Raw genomic sequence first — 22,588 nt, forward strand, 5'->3', positions numbered from 1 at the left:
CCACAGCAAATATCATTCTCAATGGAGAAAAGCTGACAGCCTTCCCTTTGAGGTCAGAAACATGACTAGGATGCCCACTCTCACCACGTTGTTTAACATAGTACTAGAATTCCTAATAACTGCCATCAGACAACAAAAAGAAATTAGACATAGTCAAATTGGTAAAGAAGAAGTCAAACTCTCTCTCTCTCTTTACAAATGACATGATACTTTATATAGAAAACACAAAAGACTCCACCCCCAAACTACTAGAACTCATACAGCAATTCAGTAATGTGGCAGGATATAAAATCAATGCACAGAAATCAGTTGCTATCTTATACACTAACAATGAAAATGTAGAAATGGAAATTAGAGAATTGATTCCATTTACTGTAGCACCAAGAACGATAAGATACCTGGGAATAAGCCTAACCAAAGAGATAAAGGATCTGTACTCAAGGAACTACAGAACACTCATGAAAGAAATTGAAGAAGACACAAAAAGATGAAAAAGCAATCCATGCTCATGAATCAGAAGAATAAACATTGTTAAGATGTCTATACTGCCCAGAGTAATCTACACATCCCAGTCAAAATTCCACTGGCATTTTACAAAGTGCTGGAACAATCAATCCAAAAATTTGTATTTGTATAGAACCAGAAAAGACCTTAAATTGCTAAGGAAATTTTGAAAAATAAAAACAAAGCTGGAGGCATCATGCTGCCTGATTTCATGTTTTACTACAAAGCTGTGATCACCAAGACAGCACAGTACAGGCACAAAAACAGACACATAGACCAGTGGAACAGAGTAGAGAGTCCAGATATGAATCCTCAATTCTATGGTCAAATAATCTTCAACAAAGCAGGAAAAAATATCCAGTGGGAAAAAGACAGTCTCTTCAATAAATGGTGCTGTAAAAATTGAACAGCTATGTATAGAAGAATAAAACTTGACCATTCTCTTACACCATACACAAAGATAAACTCAAAATGGATAAAAGACCTCAATGTGAGGCAGAAATCTATCAAAATCCTAGAGGAGAACATAGACAGTAACCTCTTCAACATCAGCCACAGCAACTTCTTTCAAGATATGTCTCCAGAGGCAAAGGAAACAAAAGTGAAAATGAACTTTTAGGACTTTATTAAAATCAAAATTTTCTGCACAGCAAAGGAAATAGTTAACACAACAAAGAGGCAACCCACAGAACGGGAGAAGATATTTGCAAATGACACTACAAAAGGCTGATATCCAAGCTCTATAAAGAACTCCTGAAACTCAACACCCAAAAAAACAGACAATCATGTCAAAAAATGGGCAGAAGACATGAACAGACATTTCTCCAAAGAAGACATACAATGGCTAACAGACCCATGAAAAAATGTTCATCATCATTAGCCATCAGGGAGATTCAAGTCAAAATGACATTGAGAGCAAGATGGCAGAGGAGTAAGAGACTGAAATATCATTAGGTCCCAGCACTTCAGCTAGATAGTTATCAAACCATTCTGAACACCTACAAACTCCAACAGGAGATAGAAGAGAAGAAGAGCAGTACTTCTAGGAACAGAAAATTGACCACTTTCCAGAAGGTAGGATGTGCAGAGGAATGAATACAGAACAATTGAAAGATAGATCAAATAGGGAGGGGCCAGTCCTGGCAAGTGAGAGAGCAGTGGAGCACAAAATCAGAACTTTTGATAGTCTGCTCCACTGAGGGATGTCGCTCCAGAGGCTAAGCAGAGGTGGAACCCTTGTGAGGACAATGTGGTCTCAGGACCTGCGGGGTCACAGAAGGACTAAGGGGTGCATAAGTGGAGAGCTTCCAGGTATCAGAGCAGGGAAGCCGGCTATAGAGACAAAGCCAAGGGGTGCACTCTCACCTCAGGCTTACCTTAAACAGTGATCCGTGGCACAGTCAGGTCACTGCTCTTCGAGCAGAGACCCCACAAGTGGCAGATCCAGAGAGAACCCCTCCTTCCTCCTCTGGGAGGTGTGGCACAGGAGTCAGGAATGTCCTGGGTTTCAAGAATCCAAACAGAGCCATGCATGAGAGATAGAAACACTCAGTCACAGGCTGGGTGAGCTCAAAGTGCAGCCAGAGACAGGGATATGGGAGGATTGAATGCTTTTCTCTGAGAGTGCACTGCTCTGTGGGGCCCTGAGCTCTTCGCTCCCTCCAGCCAGAGATTGGGAGGCTGCCATTTTCGCTCCTGTCCTCTAAAGCTCTATGGAAAGGGTTTAAGGAACAAAAGCTCCGCAGAGCAAACCCAAGCAGATTACTTAGCCTGGCCCCAGGCAAGGGCAGTGCAATTCTGCCTCTGGCAAAGACATTTGAGAATCACTGTAACAGGCCCCTCCCCCAAAAGACAGCAAGAACATCGAGCCATGACCAAGTTTACTGATCTGTGAGAACTGCAGAACTCCAAAACTAGGGGAAAGCAATACACAGAATTCATGGCTTTTCTCCCATTTAGTCTTTCAAAGCTAAATTTTTTAATTCTACTTTTGTTTTAACTTTTCCTCTTTCCTCTTTTAATGGTTTTTAACTATTTTATCAATACCTTTTTTTAACTCTTTAAAAGTTTTCACTGTTATACTCATATTTTATTCCTTTATTGTATTTAACCTTATTTTTGGTATACATATACAGTTTTTTCCTTTAAAATTTAGGGATATAATTTCCTCTAATAGATCAAAATATGCCCTAAATCTAATGTATGGCTTTGTTCAAGTCTCCAGCCTGATCACATTCTCTTCTCTTTTTTTAACTTTCTTTAATTTTATTATTTTTACAACCAACTTATCTTAGCAATTGCTTTTTTAGAATTTTTTTTTAATTTTCATTTTTATAGTCATATTCCATCCCTTCTTCATTCATACCTGTATTTTTGTATACATATGTTTTTCTTTCTTTAAAATTTGAGAGGTAATTTCTTCTAAGAGGCCAGAATACACCCAAAATCAAGTGGTGGCACTGCTCTATTCACCAATGGAATATATATGTATATATAATTTTTGTATTTTTTTATATTTTTTTCTTCATTTTACTCCCCCTGGTTTGGGGTCTTTTCTGATTTGGTTAGTGTATATTGTTCTGGGGTCTTTGCCAGCCTTTTAGTATTTTGTTCTCTCCTTCATCTATTCTTATCTGGATAAGATGACAAGGTAGAAAAACTCACCATCAAAAAAAAGAACAAGAGGCAGTACTGACACCTAGGAACCTAATCAATATAGACATTAGTAATATACCAAAACTAGAATTCAGAATGAGGATTATCAAGGTGCTAGCTGGGCTTGAATAAAGCATGGAAGATATGAGAGAATCCATTTCTGGATAAATAAAATCACTTTCTGGGGAAACGAACTAAAATCTAACAGGTTGAAATCAAAAAAGCCATTAAAAAGGTGCAATAAAAAATGGAGGTTCTTACTGCTAGGATAAATGAGGCATAAGAGAGCATTAGTGATATAGAAGACCAAATGATGGAGAATAAAGAAGCTGAGCAAAAGAAAGACAACTACTGGACCATGAGGGAAGAATTTGAGAGATAAGTGATATCATAAGATCAAACAATATTAGAATAATTGGGATCCCAGGAGAAGACAAGACAGAGAGAGAGGGGGGCAGAAGGTACATTAGAACAAATTATAGTAGAGAATTTCCCTAATATGGCAAAGGAAATAAGCATCAAAATCCAGGAGGCACAGAGAATCATACTTGAAATCAATAAAAATAGATCCACCCCCCATCATCTAATAGTAAAACTTCAAAGTCTTAGTGAGAAAGAGAAAATCCTAAAAGCAGCTCAGGAGGAGAGGTCTGTAACATACAATGGTAGAAATATTAGATCGGCAGCACACTCATCCACAGAGACATGGCAGGCCAGAAAGGACTGTTATGATACATTCAGAGCACTAAACGAGAAAAATATGCAGCCAAGAATACTATATCCAGCTAGGTATTGTTTAAAATAGAAAGAGAGATAAAAAGCTTCCAGGACAAACAAAAATGAAAAGAATTTGCAAACACCAAACTAGCCCCACAGGAAATATTAAAAGGGGCCCTCTAAGCAAAGAGAGAGAGCCTGAAAGTAACAGACCAAAAAAGAAAAGAGACAATATACAGTAACAATCACCTTACAGGCAATACAATGGCACTAAATTCATATCTTTCAGTAGTTACCCTGATTGTAAAAGGGCTAAATGCCCCAGTCAAAAGATATAGGGTATCAGAATGAACAAAAACAACATCCATTGATATACTATCTACAAGAAACTAATTTTAGACTCAAAGACACCTCCAGATTTAAAGTGAGGTGCTGAAAACAATTTGACATGCTAATGGAAATCAAAAGAAATCTGGGGTTAGATTTTAAGCCAAAGACTATAATAAGAGATGAGAAAAGACACTTTATCATACTTAAACGGTTGTCCAACAAGATCTAACAATTTTAATCAACTATATCCCTATCATAGTAGCAGCCAATTATATAAACCAATTAATAAAAAAATTAAAGAATCCATCAACAAATACAATAGTAGAGGACTTTAACACCCCCCCTCACTGAAATGGACAGATCATGCAAGAAAAGATCAACAAGGAAATAAAGGCTTTAAATGACACACTGGACCAGATGGACATCACAGATATATTCAGGACATTCCATCCCAAAGCAACAGAATACACATTCTTTTCTATAGCACATGGAACATTCCCCAGAATAGATCACATCCTGGATTACAAATAAGGCCTTAACCCATACCAAGAGATTAGGATCATTCCCTGCATATTTTCAGACCATACAAATGATCTGAAACTAGAACTCAATTACAAGAGGAAAGTTGGAAAGAACTCAAATACTTGGAGGTTAAAGAGCATTCTATTAAAGAATGCATGGGACTTCTAGGAAATTAAAGAAGAATTTAAAAATTCATGGAAACAAATTAAAATGAAAACACAACACAACTGTTCAAAATCTTTGGGACACAGCAAAGGCAGTCCTGAGAGAAAAGTATATAGCAATACAAGCCTTTCTCAAGAAACAGGAATGGTCACAAGTATACAACATAACCCTTCTCCTAGAGGAGTTGGAGAAAGAACAGGAAAAATTCTAAACCCAACAGGAGAAGAGAAATAATAAAGATCAGAGCAGGTATCAATGAAGTAGAAACCAAAAGAACAGTAGAACAAATCAATGAAACTAGGAGCTGGTTCTTTGAAAGAATTAATAAGATTGATAAACCCCTGGCCAGACTTATCAAAAAGAAAAGAGAAAGGACCCAAATAAATAAAATCATGAATGAAAGAGGAAAGATCACAGCCAGCACCAAAAAAATACAAACAATTATAAAAACATATTATGAACAACTATATGCCAGCAAATTTGACAATCTGGAAGAAATGGATGCATTTATAGAGACATATAAACTACCAAAACTGAACCAGGAAGAAATAGAAAACCTGAACAGACCCATAACCAGTATGGAAATTGAAGCAGACATCAAAAATCTCCCAACAAATAAGAGCCCAGGGCCAGATGACCTCCTAGGGAATTCTACCAAACATTTAAAGAAAAATTAAAACCTATTCTCCTGAAACTGTTCCAAAAAATAGAAATGGAAGGAAAACTTCCAAATTCATCTTATGAGACCAGAATTACCTTGATCCCAAAACCAAAGACCCCATCAAAAAGGAGAATTACAGACCAATATTCTTGATGAATACAGATGCAAAAATTATCATCAAAATACTAGCCAATAAGAACCAACAGTACATTAAGAGAATTATTCACCACAATCAAGTGGGATTTATTCCTGGGCTGCAAGGTGTGTTCAACTTTTGCATATCGATCAATGTGATACAATACGTTAATAAAAGAAAGGACTAGAACGACATGATACTCTCAATAGGTGCTGGAAAAACATTTGACAAAGTACAGCATCCTTTCTTGATCAAAACTCTTCAAAATGTAGGGATAGAGGGTACATACCTCAATATCATCAAAGCTGTTTATGAAAAACCCACAGCAAGTATCTTTCTCAATGGGGAAACCTGAGAGCTTTCCCCTAAGGTCAGGAACATGGCAGCGCTGTCCACTATCACCACTGCTATTCAACATAGTACTAGAAGTCCTAGCCTCAGCAATCAGACAAAAAAAAAAAAAAAAGTGTCAGGATATAAAATCAATGCACAGAAATCAGTTGCATTTCTATATACTAACAAGACAGAAGAAGGAGAAATTAAGGAGTTGATCCCATTTATCATTGCACCCAAAACCATAAGATACCTAAGAATAAAACTAACCAAAGAGACAAAGAATCTGTACTCAGAAAACTATAAAGTACTCATGAAAGAAATTGAGGAAGACACAAAGAAATGGAAATACATTCCATGCTCATGGACTGGAAGAACAAATATTGTGAAAATGTCTATGATACCTAAAGCAATCTACACATTTAACACAATCCTTATCAAAATACCATCACTTTTTTTCAAAGAAACAGAACATATAACCCTAAAATTTATATGGAACCAGAAAAGATCCTGAGTAGCCAGAATAATGTTTAAAAAGAAATCCAAAGTTGGTGGCATCACAATTCCAGATCTCAGGCTCTATTACAAAGCTGTAATCATCAAGACAGTATGTTACTGTCATACAAAACTGACATACAAATCAATGGAACAGATTAGAGAGCCCAGAAATAGACCCTCAACTTTGTGGTCAGCTAATCTTAACAAAGCAGGAAAGAATGTCCAATGGAAAAAGGACAGTCTCTTCAACAAATGATGTTGGGAAAATTGGACAGCCACATGCAGAAGAATGAAACTGGACCATTTCCTTATACTACACACAAAAATAGACTCAAAATGAATGAATGACCTCAATGTGAGATGGTAATCCATTAAGATCCATGAGGAGAACATAGGCAGTCACTTCTTTGACCTCAGCCACAGCAACTTCTTCCTAGAAACATCGCCAAAGGCAAGAGATGCAAGGGCAAAAATGAACTATTGTTACTTCAAGATCAAAAGCTTTTGCACAGCAAAGGAAACAGTCAACAAAACCAAAAGACAACTGGCAGAATGGGAGAAGAGATTCACAGATGACATAGCAGATAAAGTGCTAGTATCCAAAATCTATACAGAACTTATCAAACTCCACACCCAAAGAACAAATACTCCAATCAAGAAAGGGGCAGAAGACATGAACAGATACTTCTGCAAAGAGGACATGCAGATGGCCAACAGACACATGAAAAACTGTTCCACATCACTTGGCTTCAGGGAAATACACATCAAAACCACATTGAGATGCCATCTCACGCCAGTCAGAATGGCTAAAATGAACAAGTCAGGAAATGACAGATGCTGGGGAGGATGCGGAGAAAGGGGAACCCTCCTACACTGTTGGTGAGAATGCAAGCTGGTGCAGCCACTCTAGAAAACAGTATGGAGGTTCCTCAAAAAGTTGAAAATAGAGCTACCCTATGACCCAGCAATCACACTACTTGGTATTCACACTAAAGATAAAAATGTAGTGATTCACAGGGGAACATGCACCCAAATTTTTTTAGCAGCAATGTCCACAATAGCCAAACTACATAAAGAACCTAGATGTCCATCAACAGATGAATGCATAAAGAAGTGGCATATACATACAATGGAATACTATGCAGCCAATGAAGGAAATGAAATCTTGCCATTTTCAATGACATAGATGGAATTAGAGGATATTATGCTAAGCGAAATAAGACAATCAAAGAAAGACAATTATAATATAATCTCTCTGATTTGAGAGGCAGAGTGGGGGTTTTCAGGGAGAGGTAAGGAAAAAATAAACAAGTTGGGATCAGGATGGTTGAAAAACCATGAGACTTTTAATGTCAGGGAACAAACTGAGGGTTGCTGGGGAGTGGTGGGGTAGGGATTTGGTGGCTGGGTTATGGACATTGGGGAGGGTATGTGCTATGATGAGTGCCGTGAAATGTGTAAGCCTGATGATTCAGAGACCTGTATCCCTGGGACAAATAATATATTATATGTTAATAAAATAAATAAATAAAAATAAAACTACATTGAGATACCACCTTATACCAGTTAGAATGCCAATTAAAAAGACAGTAAACAACAAGTGTTGGAGAGGATGTGGAGAAAGGGGAACCCTCTTACACTGTTGGTGGGAATGCAAGTTGGTGCAGCCATTTTGGAAAACAATGTGGAAATTCCTTAAGAAACTAAAAATAGAGCTACCCTATCACCCTACAATTGCTCTATTGGGTATTTACCCCAAATATATAGATGTAGTGAAAAGAAGGGCCATATGCACCCAATGTTCATAGCAGCAATGGCCACAATCTTTAAACATGGAAAGAGCCAAGATGCCCTTCAAAAGACAAATGGATAAAGAAAATATGGTCGATATATACATTGGAATATTATGCCTCCATCAGAAAGGATGAATAGCCAACTTTTGTATCAACATGGATAGGACTGGAGGAGATTATGTTGAGTAATCAAGTAAGTCAAGCAAATAGAGTCAATTATTATATGGTTTCACTTACTTGTGGAGCATGAGGAATAACATGGAGGACAATAGGAGAAGGAAAGGAAAAGTGAATTGGGAGAAATCAGAGAGGGAGATGAAGCATGAGAGACTGTGGACTCTGAGAAACAAACTAAGGGTCTTGGAGAGAAGGGGGCTGGGAGGTTAGGTGAGCCTGATGGTGGGTATTAAGGAGGGCACGTATTGCATGAGCTGTGGTGCATAAACAATGAATCTTGGAACACTAAAAAAATAAAAATAAGTGAAAAAATCTTTCAAAGAACTTTTAAATGATTGAAATATTGCTTCATAAAATACTAAAAACTTAGTTATATCGGTCAGCATCTTTGCATAACTCCCCATATGTATTTGAAGATAATAAAGGGTAACCATTCAACACATATTTACTAGGTGCTAACCATGTCCCAAGTAATATGCTAGCATTGGAATAGAAAGATGATATAAGATGTGAATGCAAATCTCAGAATCCAATCCATATGAACCCATTCATCTTAAATAAGTACATTACACAGTCATGAATTAATAATTCACATGTCACTCTCAATTTCTTTTTCCCAATATCATCTGGGCCACCTAGCAGTGTTATTGTTTTAATGTAACATATGTATTATAATTGCTAAAAAAAAAAACTATATGCTACATGCCACACTTTCCTATAAGCTCCTGGCTGTTGTGATTTCCCCAACCTCCTTGATATATCTAAATATCATTCTCTTTTCAAATTAATTTCCTTCTCTCTCTTCTCTGTGGAGAGCACTAATTTTTTGAATTTTTTAAAATATATAGAATATAAATATAAGTACAAACATAACGAGAAAATTTTAGAGGGAGAGATAGAAACAGATGAAGGACAGAGAGAGAAGGAGAGAATTTCATTTTATTTAAATTTATTTAATCATTTAATTAATTTAATCTCACAATCCTGAGGTCATCACCTGAGTTGAAATCAAGAGTCAGACACTTAACTGACCTTGTCATGCAGGTGCCCAGGTTTTTAAATATTTTATCACTTTTTCCTCACACAAAAAGAATAAGGTGTAATAAAAATAACACTGAGTTTCAAGCACAAAGGTCTGATTTCAAATTCTGACTGTGGTACTACTGTGCACCACTGATGAAAGTACTTTACCTCCCTTCCTTTAAAAAGGGAGAATAGGAAAGCCAAATGCACAGTACCTTTATGAGGAAGGATTACATTTACTAGATCTGTAAGACTACCACAGACCTATTATAAAGTAGGCACAAAATTAATTCCCCCTTTCCTCTTATTTCTTCATAATTTTAGCCCTTTATTTCAACAAAACTCTCACTGGTCATTATAGATGTTTACATAACATGGCAAACTATTTTTCAATGAGAAAAGCATATCACTTAATGTAGAAAAAGCATACTCTACATAGAGGTAAGTCTTCATCTGGTGAAATAAATAGCAACTCATAATTTATGAATTTATGACTCATGCTAAACTGTAGCCAAAGGTGTTTTTTTACGTGATTAGTTACCTTTAGTTAATACCATATTTAAGTTGTTTTAGTACCTCCATATATGGCTCCAAAAAAACATTAACTGTTCTACTTTAAGTTCTTTCCAGACAAGAGATATAGACTTCAATGTTTTATGTGTTTCTATACCATCAATATAGTCTGTAAGATAGTCATGAAGTAGAAGGAATCTTAAAATGTTCCCTGGATAAATCCCAGGCAAAATACCACAAGTATTCAAAAAAGGCAATTTAGGGGCGCCTGGGTGGCTCAGTGGGTTAAGCCGCTGCCTTCGGCTCGGGTCATGATCTCAGGGTCCTGGGATCGAGTCCCACATCGGGCTCTCTGCTCAGCAGGGAGCCTGCTTCCTTCTCTCTCTCTCTGCCTGCCTCTCAGTGTACTTGTAATTTCTCTCTGTCAAATAAATAAATAAAATCTTTAAAAAAAAAAAAAAAAACTTTAAAAAAAAAAAAAAAAAAAAAAGGCAATTTACAGTCTAATCAAATTTATTTATCTTTCTAGGTAATATGTATTTCTTTATATCTAATTAAATTTTTTCAATGAAGTTTGTGGGAGGCCGCAATAAGGCTTGAGAGGAGAACCAAACCAGGCCCTGATTTGTGCCTCCTTTAAAGTCCGAATAACCTAACAGAGGTTTAGGACGGAAAAGTTGAGTAGCACTGAGAAAGGGTCTGTGCTATGCGTTGTGCGCCCGCCTACGTGACTTCCCACATGCTTGCTAAACAAATGAGAACAATTCGGTTGGAGTCAAAAGTTCGTTGCTGGTCCTTGCTGCCCTGGTACTGCTCCTAAATTACTTTCAGGTTTGCCGTATCAAATACAGAACAATTGTATTGGCATCAGCCATTTTGCATCACGATGTCTGCTTATAGTTAAATGTGAAAATTCTTATTGTTTAACTAGACACAGGTGTATTGCTTTTCCTATCACTATATATATGGCCTTAGTGCTTTGAATAAACTTAGCACTGTTGGACATCCTCCTCAGTGCTCCTCCTGCCCCCATCTCTTTGTCTCGTAACTTCTTTTCTTCATCCTCTTACCCTCATGTTCCTGGTCGATTTGTCACGCCAGCCACGATAGAAGTTGAACATAAAAAAAAAATATGTCAAGTTCCTCTTCACAACAATTCTTCAATTTTGAGAATTTTAAATTTTAAATTTTTGTTCCCAAGTTAAATGATGCCATGCTCTTCACAGAGCATGCCTTAAGTTTTTCCTTTTTTTTTTTTTTTTTCCTGACCTATTTGAATTTCTTGACATTTTATTGCTGTTTAAAGAGTACGATTTCTAGGCAAAGTACTAGAGAGGGAGCATAGTAGTAAAGCATTTTTTTTTTTAAATCATGACGGAAAATGGATCTTGTCCCTTGGAAATGCTTATTGAGTTTATTGGATAGATGTTCTGAGGAAACTAGAGTCAAAACATTTGGAACAAGAAACTTAAGAGATTGTTGTGGAGATCTTAGCTTCATATCTTTATTAAATCAGAGTTAAAATTAATAAATGATATACACTTTGAGACTATGTCTATTCCATTTATTCATCAGTACACATTTTGTGTTAAAGTGAACAACATAAAAAGAGAGAGAAAAAGATAGAATTCCTGTCCTTAGGGCTTTTATGATGTCCTAAAAAAAAAAAATCACAATTCTAGGAAAATTACATATGTTCGGGAAAAAAATACAGAAATTTCAAAAGTAAGAGAATAAAAACTGAGTCTTTAGTTTTTGGAAAAATGAAGATCAGCAGAATAATGAAAGTCAAATCAAATTATCCACATACAAACTTTCTAGAAGAAGCTCATTTTAAAGTGTGAAATTTTTTAGAAGTTAGTCTATATCCATCCCATGTGTTTCACCTCATTATGAGGAAAAAACACATTGATTTAAAAAGGTTTACTGATATTAATATTATAAATCTTGTTCATCACTGTTTTCAAGATCAAATTGGCTTTCTTCTTCCCCCAAAAAAAGGTTTTCATCCTCAAATATATAAAATATTTCTAGTACATTGCTATTGCTAATATTTAAGGATGTCTCAACTTGGTAAAATAGGCAGGTTTGATCCTGCATTTCAAAAGAGAAATGATAGTTGTTGTTTTCTCTTACTATTTGGTTGAGATTTGTTAATGAATTCTGAAATCTGTAATTTAGTAAGTTGTTATTCTCATCAACTACTTCAAAGATTTCATTTGTCTTATTGGTGCCACCCTGTGTATTTGAATTCACATCATCCACAACCAACAATGATATGTGCAAGAAATTCACACAAAACTTCTTCTTTAAATATGATTGAAATTTCTTTAAATTGTTTTCTTCCTTTAAGCTCATGGAGTTAATTCCTCTTAATTTTCTTAATTTTCTTTTATCTATCAAGTCAAATGTATTATTAAAATAAAGCTGATCAACTGTATCATCATTGGCATTATCAAGAAATGTTTTTCTACCCCTTACTTTTTTGTTCTCATCTCTGAACATGGTCTTATCTGACTGCAGTAAATGTGGGTGTATTTTCATCCATAAATGGAGACCCAAGAAATTTTCAAAATCAGAATCATTGCAATATACAAATCCTCGGTCTTCCTCATTTATAGGTTTGATGGTAACAGTTAGTATAGGGCAATGCTGGCCACAAATAGCATAGAGCTTATCCAGAGAGTCACCTTCCTGAAGTGCACCACGAATTACATTATTAATAGGCAATGGCTGGTTTTTAATAGTATCATCAGAGACAGGATGGACTTTGTTACCAGCAGACGTAAAAACCTGAGTGACTGATGTGCCTACTCTTCCTGACTTATGACTAGCCTTCTCTTCTGCATGATGATCTGGCATTATCTCCTTGGCAGAAGTTTTATTTTGAACATCTAGCAAATCCTCACCAAAAGGCTCAGAGTCACTACAATGAGGCATGTTAAAATAACTGCATTTTAGTTCAAGGGGTTGAGTCAGTTCTTCCAGTTCTGAAGAGGATAGCTCAGCCATGTTTGGGCCTGGAGCCAAATTTCCAAAATGTGAATATGGTACCTCATTGCCGTTATTAAGTAGAGTATCCACTGATGTGGTATCTTCATTGCCATATAAGCCAGAATTTTCAGGAGATGATAATCTTAACAAGTGATTTTCTTTCAGGAGCCATTTTCCTTTATCAATCACGACCCCTTCCTCTATATCTCTAACAATTCTTTTATGATTATTTTGTTTTGTACCAGGTCCTATGTCTCCCTCGTGATAACTGGCCCTCACATCACATTTATCTTGATCTTCTTCTGGAAATTTCTGTAACATAGATGAACTACTAGAGACCTGTTCAGAAGATCCAAATGACTGACCTTCAGAATCATAAAGACCATCTTTCCTAGCACACTGAAATTCCATAGAGTTATAAGGACAAACCTGAGATCTGTGCACAGACCCAGAAAAAAAAGATGGTTTAATAACTTCTCCTTTCCCATAAAGCTTTTCTACTGTCCTTTTAACAAATCCTTTATTGTATTTTTTTTCTTCAGCAATCTCCTCACAACCACCACTGGGGCCATCACTGGATGTTTTATATGGCTGCTCACTCTCACTGCCTAGTCTAAATTCTGACCCATCAGAAGTCACTGGTCTTGTGAAACAGTTTTTAAAATCAAGAGAGGACTCTGAATAACTTCCAATTTCCATATGTTTCACCATCATTTTTACTCTCATTTTACTTTCTCCTTCATTGAGCTCCCTTTCAACATTTTGCTTAGAATCATAGCAAAACACTAAACATGGTGGTGTTGCTGACCTCCTACTGATTGCCTCGCAAATTACATCATTTCTTTTTTCTTCTTCTGTAATATTCCCACTGGAGACTTCTATCAATTCTGAATTTTTACTAGCCTCTAACTCTTTTTGGATCAATTCTTCAGTGGCTGGCTCTCCTGCATTTACCTTTGTATGAAAGAGATTAGTGTCCTGGTTTTCTAATTCTTCAAATGATTCCAGTTCTGAAATGTTTCTTTCACTTGATGTCATGCTACTGGTTATTGAGCCTGGTTCTTCAGAAGTCTTTGAGTCTTCCTTATCAGAAGATGTAGATGCATTTTTACCCTGAAATTTCTTTAATGAAAAAATTTTAAATTCAGCCTCAGAACTATGTTCCTTATCAAATTCTGGTTCAGTTTCATTTATGGGAAAGCCACAGTGATTTAAACTGTTGGTATTTTGATGTGACATCAATATATTAAAGCTATGCTTGCACCCAGGGTCTGCCAAAATATTTATATCTTTCTGAACTTCATCAATCCTTTCTAATTCTTCAGTCAATTCCAAATTATCAGCACATGTGTTTTCTTTGGAATTTAAAAAGTTACTGGTATTGCAGGCTTTTTGGGGAATATAGGTCTCATCAACTGGGCAAGTTGTCTCATAACTATGGTTTTCATCATGAGTACAAGCTTTATGTGAAGACAGAGCATCAGTAAGTGAACAGACCTCTCCTAGGAAACAAGCTTTATTCATGGAGGTCTGATCAGTGGTAGAGCCATCACTAGGGCAAAAATTGTCACTGAGGTTACAAGTCTCTTTTGGAGGATAGGTCTTATTCACAGTGCACATCTTACATGAAGAACAAGTCAACTCTGAAACACAGACTTCAGGGCCACAGCCCTCACTGCCAGAGAAGCCTCCATGTAAAAAGGATATTTTCTGTGTTTTTTCATGTTCAATACACTTAGGAACTCTCTGAATGTTGAATGTGGAACAATTTGCAGAAAGTCCTCCTGAAACTATATCATGTTCTCCCTCAGTGAGTCCAAAGTCATTTGTGGTTGATTCCACTAAATTGGCAACAGCAGCCTTCAAATCATCAGCTTCCTCTGTGATGGCAGTATGCTTTAGAATCTCCAATAATCCACGTATTTCTGAAGCTCTGTTGCTAGTCTTGTGAGCATCACCTTGGCAGAAGTTAGTTATACTTCCCTTTAAGGTCAGCACCAGAAGCCAAGCTAGAAGGACATTAGTATATGACTTATATATTGGGGAAGGGAAAGGAACATCTTCAAGTGAACCTGGCATTTGAATAATTCCATTCTGAGTCTTATGAATACTAGGAACTAAAGCTTGCAATTGGCGAAGCAGCAAGACTGGTAAAAGGTCTTTTGGAGTGTCTTCTTCCATAAGATCTACTTGAATAGCAGCTTCTACGCTGCGCCTTTTTGTAGCTAGGTTTATTTCTTCATAAATAAGGCTTACTTCTGGTCCTAATTTTTCAGCACATACCTGGATTTTAGTATTATGATCACTGATAGCTGACTGTGACAAAGCACAATTTTCATGCAAGGGAAACAAGCAAGCATCATTCAGAGATTCATTCTCATTCTCACCCAGATCTTTGGAAAGGTTGTCACTATTATCTTTGTCAAAAGATTTACCTATCCTTTTGCCTAGATTTTCTGTCAAACTGGCACTTTTAGTTATGTGCTTATTTCTTTCCCTAACAAAATTATTTCCTTTTCCAGAACTTGTGTGTGAATTAGTTCTTACAAAACCATTGCTGTTACAACTTACCACATTCCTTTCCTTTTTGTATGTTGGAGCTGATTTTCTAGGTTGCAAAGATGAATGTGGATTTATGCTCTGCAACCATCTCTGTATATAATTTTGAACTGAATGATGGCTAATATCCTCAGGCAAAACAGCTTTTCTTAAAGAAGCTAAGGATTTTGCCCTGGTTGTAACATGTTTACTTACAGCAGTACCTGATTTCAACTTATCCCCTTTTTGTTTTTTCTGAGTTTTTAAAGTTATGTGTGAATTATTAACTTTTGAAACTAAACTTTTCTTGGTCATTCCTCTCAAATACCAAGATGCTATTTCTGCTTGAGCCTGTGGTCCACAAACAGCACTGGGTTTTTGCTCAAGGAAGTTAAACAGATAAAATAAATTTTGATCTTCAAAATTATTTTTGCAACACCAAAGCTCATTATGGGGAAATATCTTATTGTCTTGACCAATTTCTCTTTTTGTAGATCCTCCTAAACTTACTGGTCTGGACTTCCTTTTTGCTAAAAGTCCTTGAAACTTCCTAGGATTCTGAAGAGCATTTAATTTATTTACATGGAAATTCTTGGAATTCATGGGATTGAGATTACTTTTGGAACAACAATAATTTGATTCAATTACCATATCACTTATGTGGCGGTCTTCCTCACACAGTATTCCCTCTTTAAGGGAACTGTCTGAATCCCTCAATATGATTCCCTGTGCAATTCTACCTCTTGTGTTAATTTTTTCACTCCTACTAAGAATTCTTTGGGTTGCAATCTTCCCATCCTGATAACTGGAATTTATTGTTTGTTGCTGAGATTTCATCTTCTTTTTGCTGGCAACAGATGATGAACTCTGCTTTTCATTTGCTGGAAATTTTGTTACACCACACTGAGCAAACTCATTAATCACTCTGTCAATTCTTATGGTGGCAGTGGAAGGCCCTACTGAAGCTGGGGTCTCAGAAATAGTTCTGTCAGCTCCACAGTTGTTACTTAAAGAATGAGTCGTATCTGCTAAAGCAGGACTGCATCTGTCACTGGTGTTACCACAAGGTCTTAATTTTTTGATACTAGTTTTGTTGTCTGACGTTACACTATCAACTATACCTTCCTCCACAATTGAGTTTTCTGATAAAGTCTGCGGTAAGCCATTATTATGAGACATCTCTAACATCTTCTGACTTGTTATTTCTACAATACCAGCACGTATTGCACCTGACTTGAGCAGCTTGCTTTCCTTTTTTCTTTCTAAAGATGACTCCATCTGTTCAATGTTATCGATCTGAACAAGCACTGGTTTGTTAGATACTGATGACATTTTACTGCAAGAATGTGTGAACATATGATACTCAGATTTGTTTTCCCCATCTTCCTTCTCTTCACTATAGATCATTTCCTCTTGAACTTCAGTTTCAGATACTAAGGTCACACTCCCCCTCACAGATTTCTTTTGTCTCACTCTCCTTGGTCCAGGTGTAGGGGGTCTATAAAAATGATGCTTTGCTTGATCCTTGGTCTTCTGGTTGGTGTTTGTGTCCATAGCAGCATTCTGCCAACTAGCAGAAGGGCAAGTTTCAGTCTCTTGATCTCTCATTTGAGTATTTATGTCCTCTGCCAAACTGCCCTCTTGATTATTGTCTTTCTCCAGAGATGAGACATCTGCAGACAATGAGCATGCTGCAATTTTTAAACCAGAAAACCGATCATCTGTTCTTCCTAGAAAACCACCTACCTCACTCTTTTCATTGTTATGAGAAAGACTAGCTCTACTGACAGTGGTCCATTTTATGGTTTCCTCCTGTTTTATCTTAAATCGAACTTTCATCTCAACTGTCATGGTACCATCTTGATTAAAAATAATCGATTTCTCAATATCATCTTCAGAGGGATATATCAATAAATTCTGAGAATCATTTTTTCCTAAGGCCAAGTAATTTTCAGAAGCAAAAGACTGGTCTGAGTAGCAATCATTATTATGCATTTTGTCAGAAGAAACAGAATAAATCTGGGACTTTGGGCTTGAAGGCACATGTGTCTTCACTTTCAAGATTTTGAGAGTAAAAGATGCCCCACATCAAAATGTAGAAGATAGAGAAGTTATAAATATCCAATAGAAGAGGCAGCAAAGAAAGAAAAGGAAAAAAATTAGTATGAAAATTTCATATTTTCTGAATTTCATAGTAAGATATTATTAACATGTTTCTCACCTCTATGTATTCATTGGTTACTTGAATTCACTATAATATCTGATACACTTCTATAAGCTATTCTCAAAAAGAGAATCTACAATCTTACTTCAATAATGAGATTCACAGAATTATAATTTTCTTGAGTTTAATCAGGCAATTTTAATGAGGGAAGTAGAAATTGCTAATGATTCTAGCAAAAATAAAAAGATTTTTGTGGGATTTTATTTTGTTGTTTTGTTTACCAGTACTGAAACTGGAGTCTAACTAAGTGCTGCTTACCTATGCAAACAAAATGAGTAATAATTTACAGTGAAATTCATTTTTCTGTCTGTGTATATCTAAGAGATACTTACATTATGAAAGTTAAAACATTTTTAGAATTTATTTAGAAGTCAACATTAATTGAGTAATTACTAATTTTGCATTCACTTTGTATAATTATTACATTTGATTTAATAGAGAGCACAAAAGAGAACAGAGCTAGACAACAGACCAATCTATCTAGTTATAGTTTTACTGTGTGTCTCTAAAGATAACTTCAGTACTCAAGCCTCTTAAACTCAATCAAATTCTTATTAGTAATTTGTATAGATTTGTGTGTGCTTGGCATCAGTTAAATACCTTCAACATTTTAGAGAATAAATCTGGAAATATTTTCTCTTATTTTTGGCATGCATTTACCAAAATCACAAATGAAAAGGGCTCTCTTAAAATTTTTTAAAGTGAAATTTAACAGAGCCCTCAGATTCCCTAACACCATCAAAAATCATATTCACAACCTATAACACACAAAATAATAAAATCATTTTAGTAATATGTACACAGTGAAACAGTACTACCATATGCTTAACAGATATTTGGCAGCTAATGCCTACAGAACAGAAACATTAGTAGATAGATATCTATTGAATATATCCATAATAGATGAGTTTCACCCACTTTAGCAATAAGTAGAGGGATTAATACTACTTAAAGAGCTTATTATTCCATGTCTACATAAAAACCAAAATTTAAGTATAAGTGGCAATCAATTCCTCAGCATAGGGCTAAAAAACTGCACACAATGAATAATGAGATTAAAATATTGAGCACAATGAATAATATGATTAACCGTGCCTGCATAGAGAACTTACAGCCCATCCTACACTCTCGGGCATCAACAAGCCCTCCTTCTCACCTACACAAAGGATTATGCTATACTGTGCAGCATTGCCTAAGGATTTATCAACATAGATTATTATTAACCAGCATGAACTGACTACATGAATTTTTTTTTTTAAAGATTCTATTTATCTATTTGACAGAGAGAGACCACAAGCAGGCAGAGAGGCAGGCAGAGAGAGAGGAGGAAGCAGGCTCCCCGCCGAGCAGAGAGCCCGACGCGGGACTCGATCCCAGCACCCCGAGATCACGACCCGAGCCGAAGGCAGCGGCTCAACCCACCGAGCCACCCAGGCGCCCCTACATGAATTTGTTTAATAAAGAAAAAAAATGGATCCAAGGGCTGTGATTTTTACTGAAAGAACTTCAGAAAGTGGAGTCATACGTACTTAGAGATTTTTAAAACACACTCAACTAACCTGCTGAGCTCAGCTTTGATGCTGCATGGTACTATTTGGAGAAAACCATATAACTATCAGATGTCACTTATACAAATTCCATAGAATTCTTCTCCAAATCAAGAAATGCTGGTATTTTTATTTCTTATCTAGGTATTGTATGCCCTCCACATACACAAATAAAGGCTTACCCCCTCAATTTAATCACTGATTGGTCTGAAAAAATCTAAAAAAAACAAAAACAAAAACAACCCTACAATCTCTTTAACTCTTTCCAACTATACATATAACCAATTCCAGCTGAGAATGTTTTCAGTCAGGCGCCTGGGGGGCTCAGATGGTTGAGCCTCTACCTTCAGCTCAGGTCATGATCTCAGGGTTCTGAAATCGAGCCCTGCATTGGGCACCTTGTTCAGTGGGGAGTCTGCTTCTCCCTCTCCCTCTGCCTTTCCCATGCTGTGCTCTTCCTCACTCTTGAATGAATAAGATAAAATCTTTTAAAATTTTTTTTAAAAATGTTTTTGATCCCCTCTTTTTCTCTCATGTGACAAAGGAAATTGGCCACTTAGCATGGATTGGGTTTTCTTTCTTCCATCTTGTGGTTAAAAACAAAACAAAACAAAACCCACAACTCAGGGCTAAAAATAAAAGCTACATATTTAAGGGACTTACTCTTTCTGCTTTCTGACCTAGCACTTCCCTTGGCGTATACATGATGAGAGATCCCTGGTAATCTTGCAGAATGCAAGTACTTCTGGATGTCATAATTTCCTGGTTTAAATGGCTCTCTTCCTGCTGCCACCACAGCTCCAGAGCTAAGGATCACAGCTTGGAGACTGGGAACCTAGAAGAAACCAAAGAGTTAAGGTCCTTACATGAGCAACATGACGTTTTTGTTCTTTCCATACAGTAATTTTTTTTAATTTTATTATTATTTTTTAAAATAATTTCTACACCCAACATGGGTCTCAAAACTAAGTCAGATGGACTGAGCCAGCCAAGTACCCCCTTTCCATATATTATTTATAGCGAGTGGAATCAACTCAACAATCTTCAGGTTTTGAAAGGGATAATCACCAAGTGTTCCTTAGGCACCAATAATGTATAGGAAGTTACCAGTATCAAGGTGGGGATGACTAGACCAACATCTTGACTCAACCTGTACACTATCTGAAGAGAGATGTCTTCTGCCCTAACTAAAGGAATCTTTAAAAGGTATGCAGTTCTGCCTCTGCCTTCCCCACCAAAATATCCAGCTGTAGCCAAACGTCCACCCTGAGCCAGCTGAGAAAGGGCCTGGTAGCGACACTGACAGCTGCAGGGGAAGGTGTCCTCTGCTCCCCTACCAACCCTCCAGCATGGATGGCAGGGGAAAAAAAAAAAATGCTTTCTCTACCTAACAATATCACTCTTGGCCGTGACTTTTCTGGAAATATTGTCACGATTGCATTCTGTGCCAACACATTATACAACTTGCGGCTAAAGAAGGAGAAAGGGGAAGGGAGTCTGAGATTAAAAAGAGCCCCTCATGGAAGTGGCTTCTTCAGATTCTGACCAGAGAACAGTGGGGCCACTGACCCAGGTGAGCCAGTGCCCTCCCGCGAGGGTGGGAACGCACACAGACACACACGCGCACGTGCGCGCACAAAACCCTCCTTTCTCTGGGGCCTCCACCTATGTCCCACACAAGGCGAACTCCGACATGAACAACCCCCGGGACACTCACCTTCCTTCCGTCTGTAGCGTACAGCTTGGTCACCGGGAACCGCATGACCTCCGTCAGGTGCTGCAGAAACGCCTGGAAGCTCTGCGTGACTCTCCTGTTCATAACCACCACACGCCTCATCTTCGGGTCGCCATTTCTAAAAACCAAGAGCTTTCGTGGGGCACGCAGCATGCCGGGAGCAGCAGTGGCAGCTGCAGCGGTTGGAGGGGCTTGGTGCGCTTGCACACTGATGGCCCGGCTGCTGTGCCAGGGTCGTGGGCGCCGGCGGGCCTTGTCGAGATCCACTGGCTGCACCTTCCTGCGGTGGGAGCACAAGTAGGACTCGCCGTCCTCTAGCTCTTCCAGGCGTGTGATGCTGTGTCTTCCCCGCGGGGTGCTGATGTTCCTCACCCCAAAAGGTAAGGGCACCTTCCTTGATAAGTTATCCAGCAAAGCATCAAATGTCTTGAAGGAACGAGGGTTGACCACCACCCTGACCCCGCCAAATTGCGGGTCTCCGCTCTTGTAGAAGCTGATCTTTTTGGCCACAACAGGATGCATGATGCTCAGGTGGCGCGGGGAAGGAACTTGACCTTCAGAAGAAGTCCGATGAATCATGGAAATACTAGTGGACGAAGTTTCGCTCATTTTGACTGAGAACTAGAGGGGAGGAAAATTATTCATCTCTGCAATGACAGTACTATAAAGAATACACGACAATGCAACTGCAATCTTATTACAGTTGTAGATATCTTGGCTATTCCTAGCGTTTCATTCATTCATTTATTCATTGGTTATTCTCACCTATTTTGAATGATAATTTTAAGGGGTTTACAATAAAAAGACATAAATGAAACAAATAAAGGTATTCACAGTTCAAAGATAAAAACAATCTAAAGACACGAATAAAGGTATTGTTAAATAAATTATATTGTATACGCCCATGCACCGGGAAGCTATGCAACCATTAAACATGACAATATAAGTCTGTATTTACTGGTGTCGTAAAAATGATCCTAATCTATTACTAAGTGAAAAAGCAGTTTACAACATATGTATGCCATGCCATTGCCAGTATATACATATTTACGATACTAATGGAAAAAAATCCTAAAGTATATATAGCCCTAATGTTGATGGTAATTATCACTGAATGACTAAGCGATGGATAAATATTTGTTTCTTAGACATTGCTGAATTTTGTGATCTTAAAAATTAATAGGTATTTGAACAATTAAAAAATATCAAAAGATACATATCAAAAGCCATCCAATGAGAAAAGTAAGAGTTTTGCAGTTGATCCATTTAGTTCTGCATGTCCTGGCAGTCAAGGAAAAAGGGGAGACAGAAAGAGTTTATCGATTTCAAATTGTTGGGTAGAACCAGATGAGTTCATCTGGAGGAAAATGTTTCCTGACATTAAATTCTAGAAGGAATGTATCATATAAATCCTTAAATAGGGGCCATATTAAGATAATGTAAATGTTTCCATTACAGATTATAAAAAATGCAGGTAAATTATCTAATGCACCATTAATCCTACTTTGGGAAACACTGCATTA

General features: G+C 37.2%; 1 protein-coding gene across 1 annotated transcript in view; it reads right to left on the reverse strand.

The window, feature by feature from the left end:
* RP1 (RP1 axonemal microtubule associated) overlaps positions 1–22,588 on the reverse strand; it is a 356,998-nt gene that overhangs the window by 289,950 nt on the left and 44,460 nt on the right. The window contains exons 2-3 of the mRNA XM_045075785.1: positions 21,048–21,686; positions 19,994–20,165 (exon numbers count right to left, since the gene is read on the reverse strand). Coding sequence (XP_044931720.1) covers positions 19,994–20,165; positions 21,048–21,686 — 811 coding nt within the window. The remainder of the gene's footprint in view (positions 1–19,993; positions 20,166–21,047; positions 21,687–22,588) is intronic.

This window comes from Mustela putorius, unplaced genomic scaffold (assembly GCF_011764305.1).
Source record: "Mustela putorius furo isolate JIRA1106 unplaced genomic scaffold, ASM1176430v1.1 tig00000151_pilon_pilon_pilon, whole genome shotgun sequence".
In the NCBI taxonomy this organism is placed as follows: domain Eukaryota; kingdom Metazoa; phylum Chordata; class Mammalia; order Carnivora; family Mustelidae; genus Mustela; species Mustela putorius.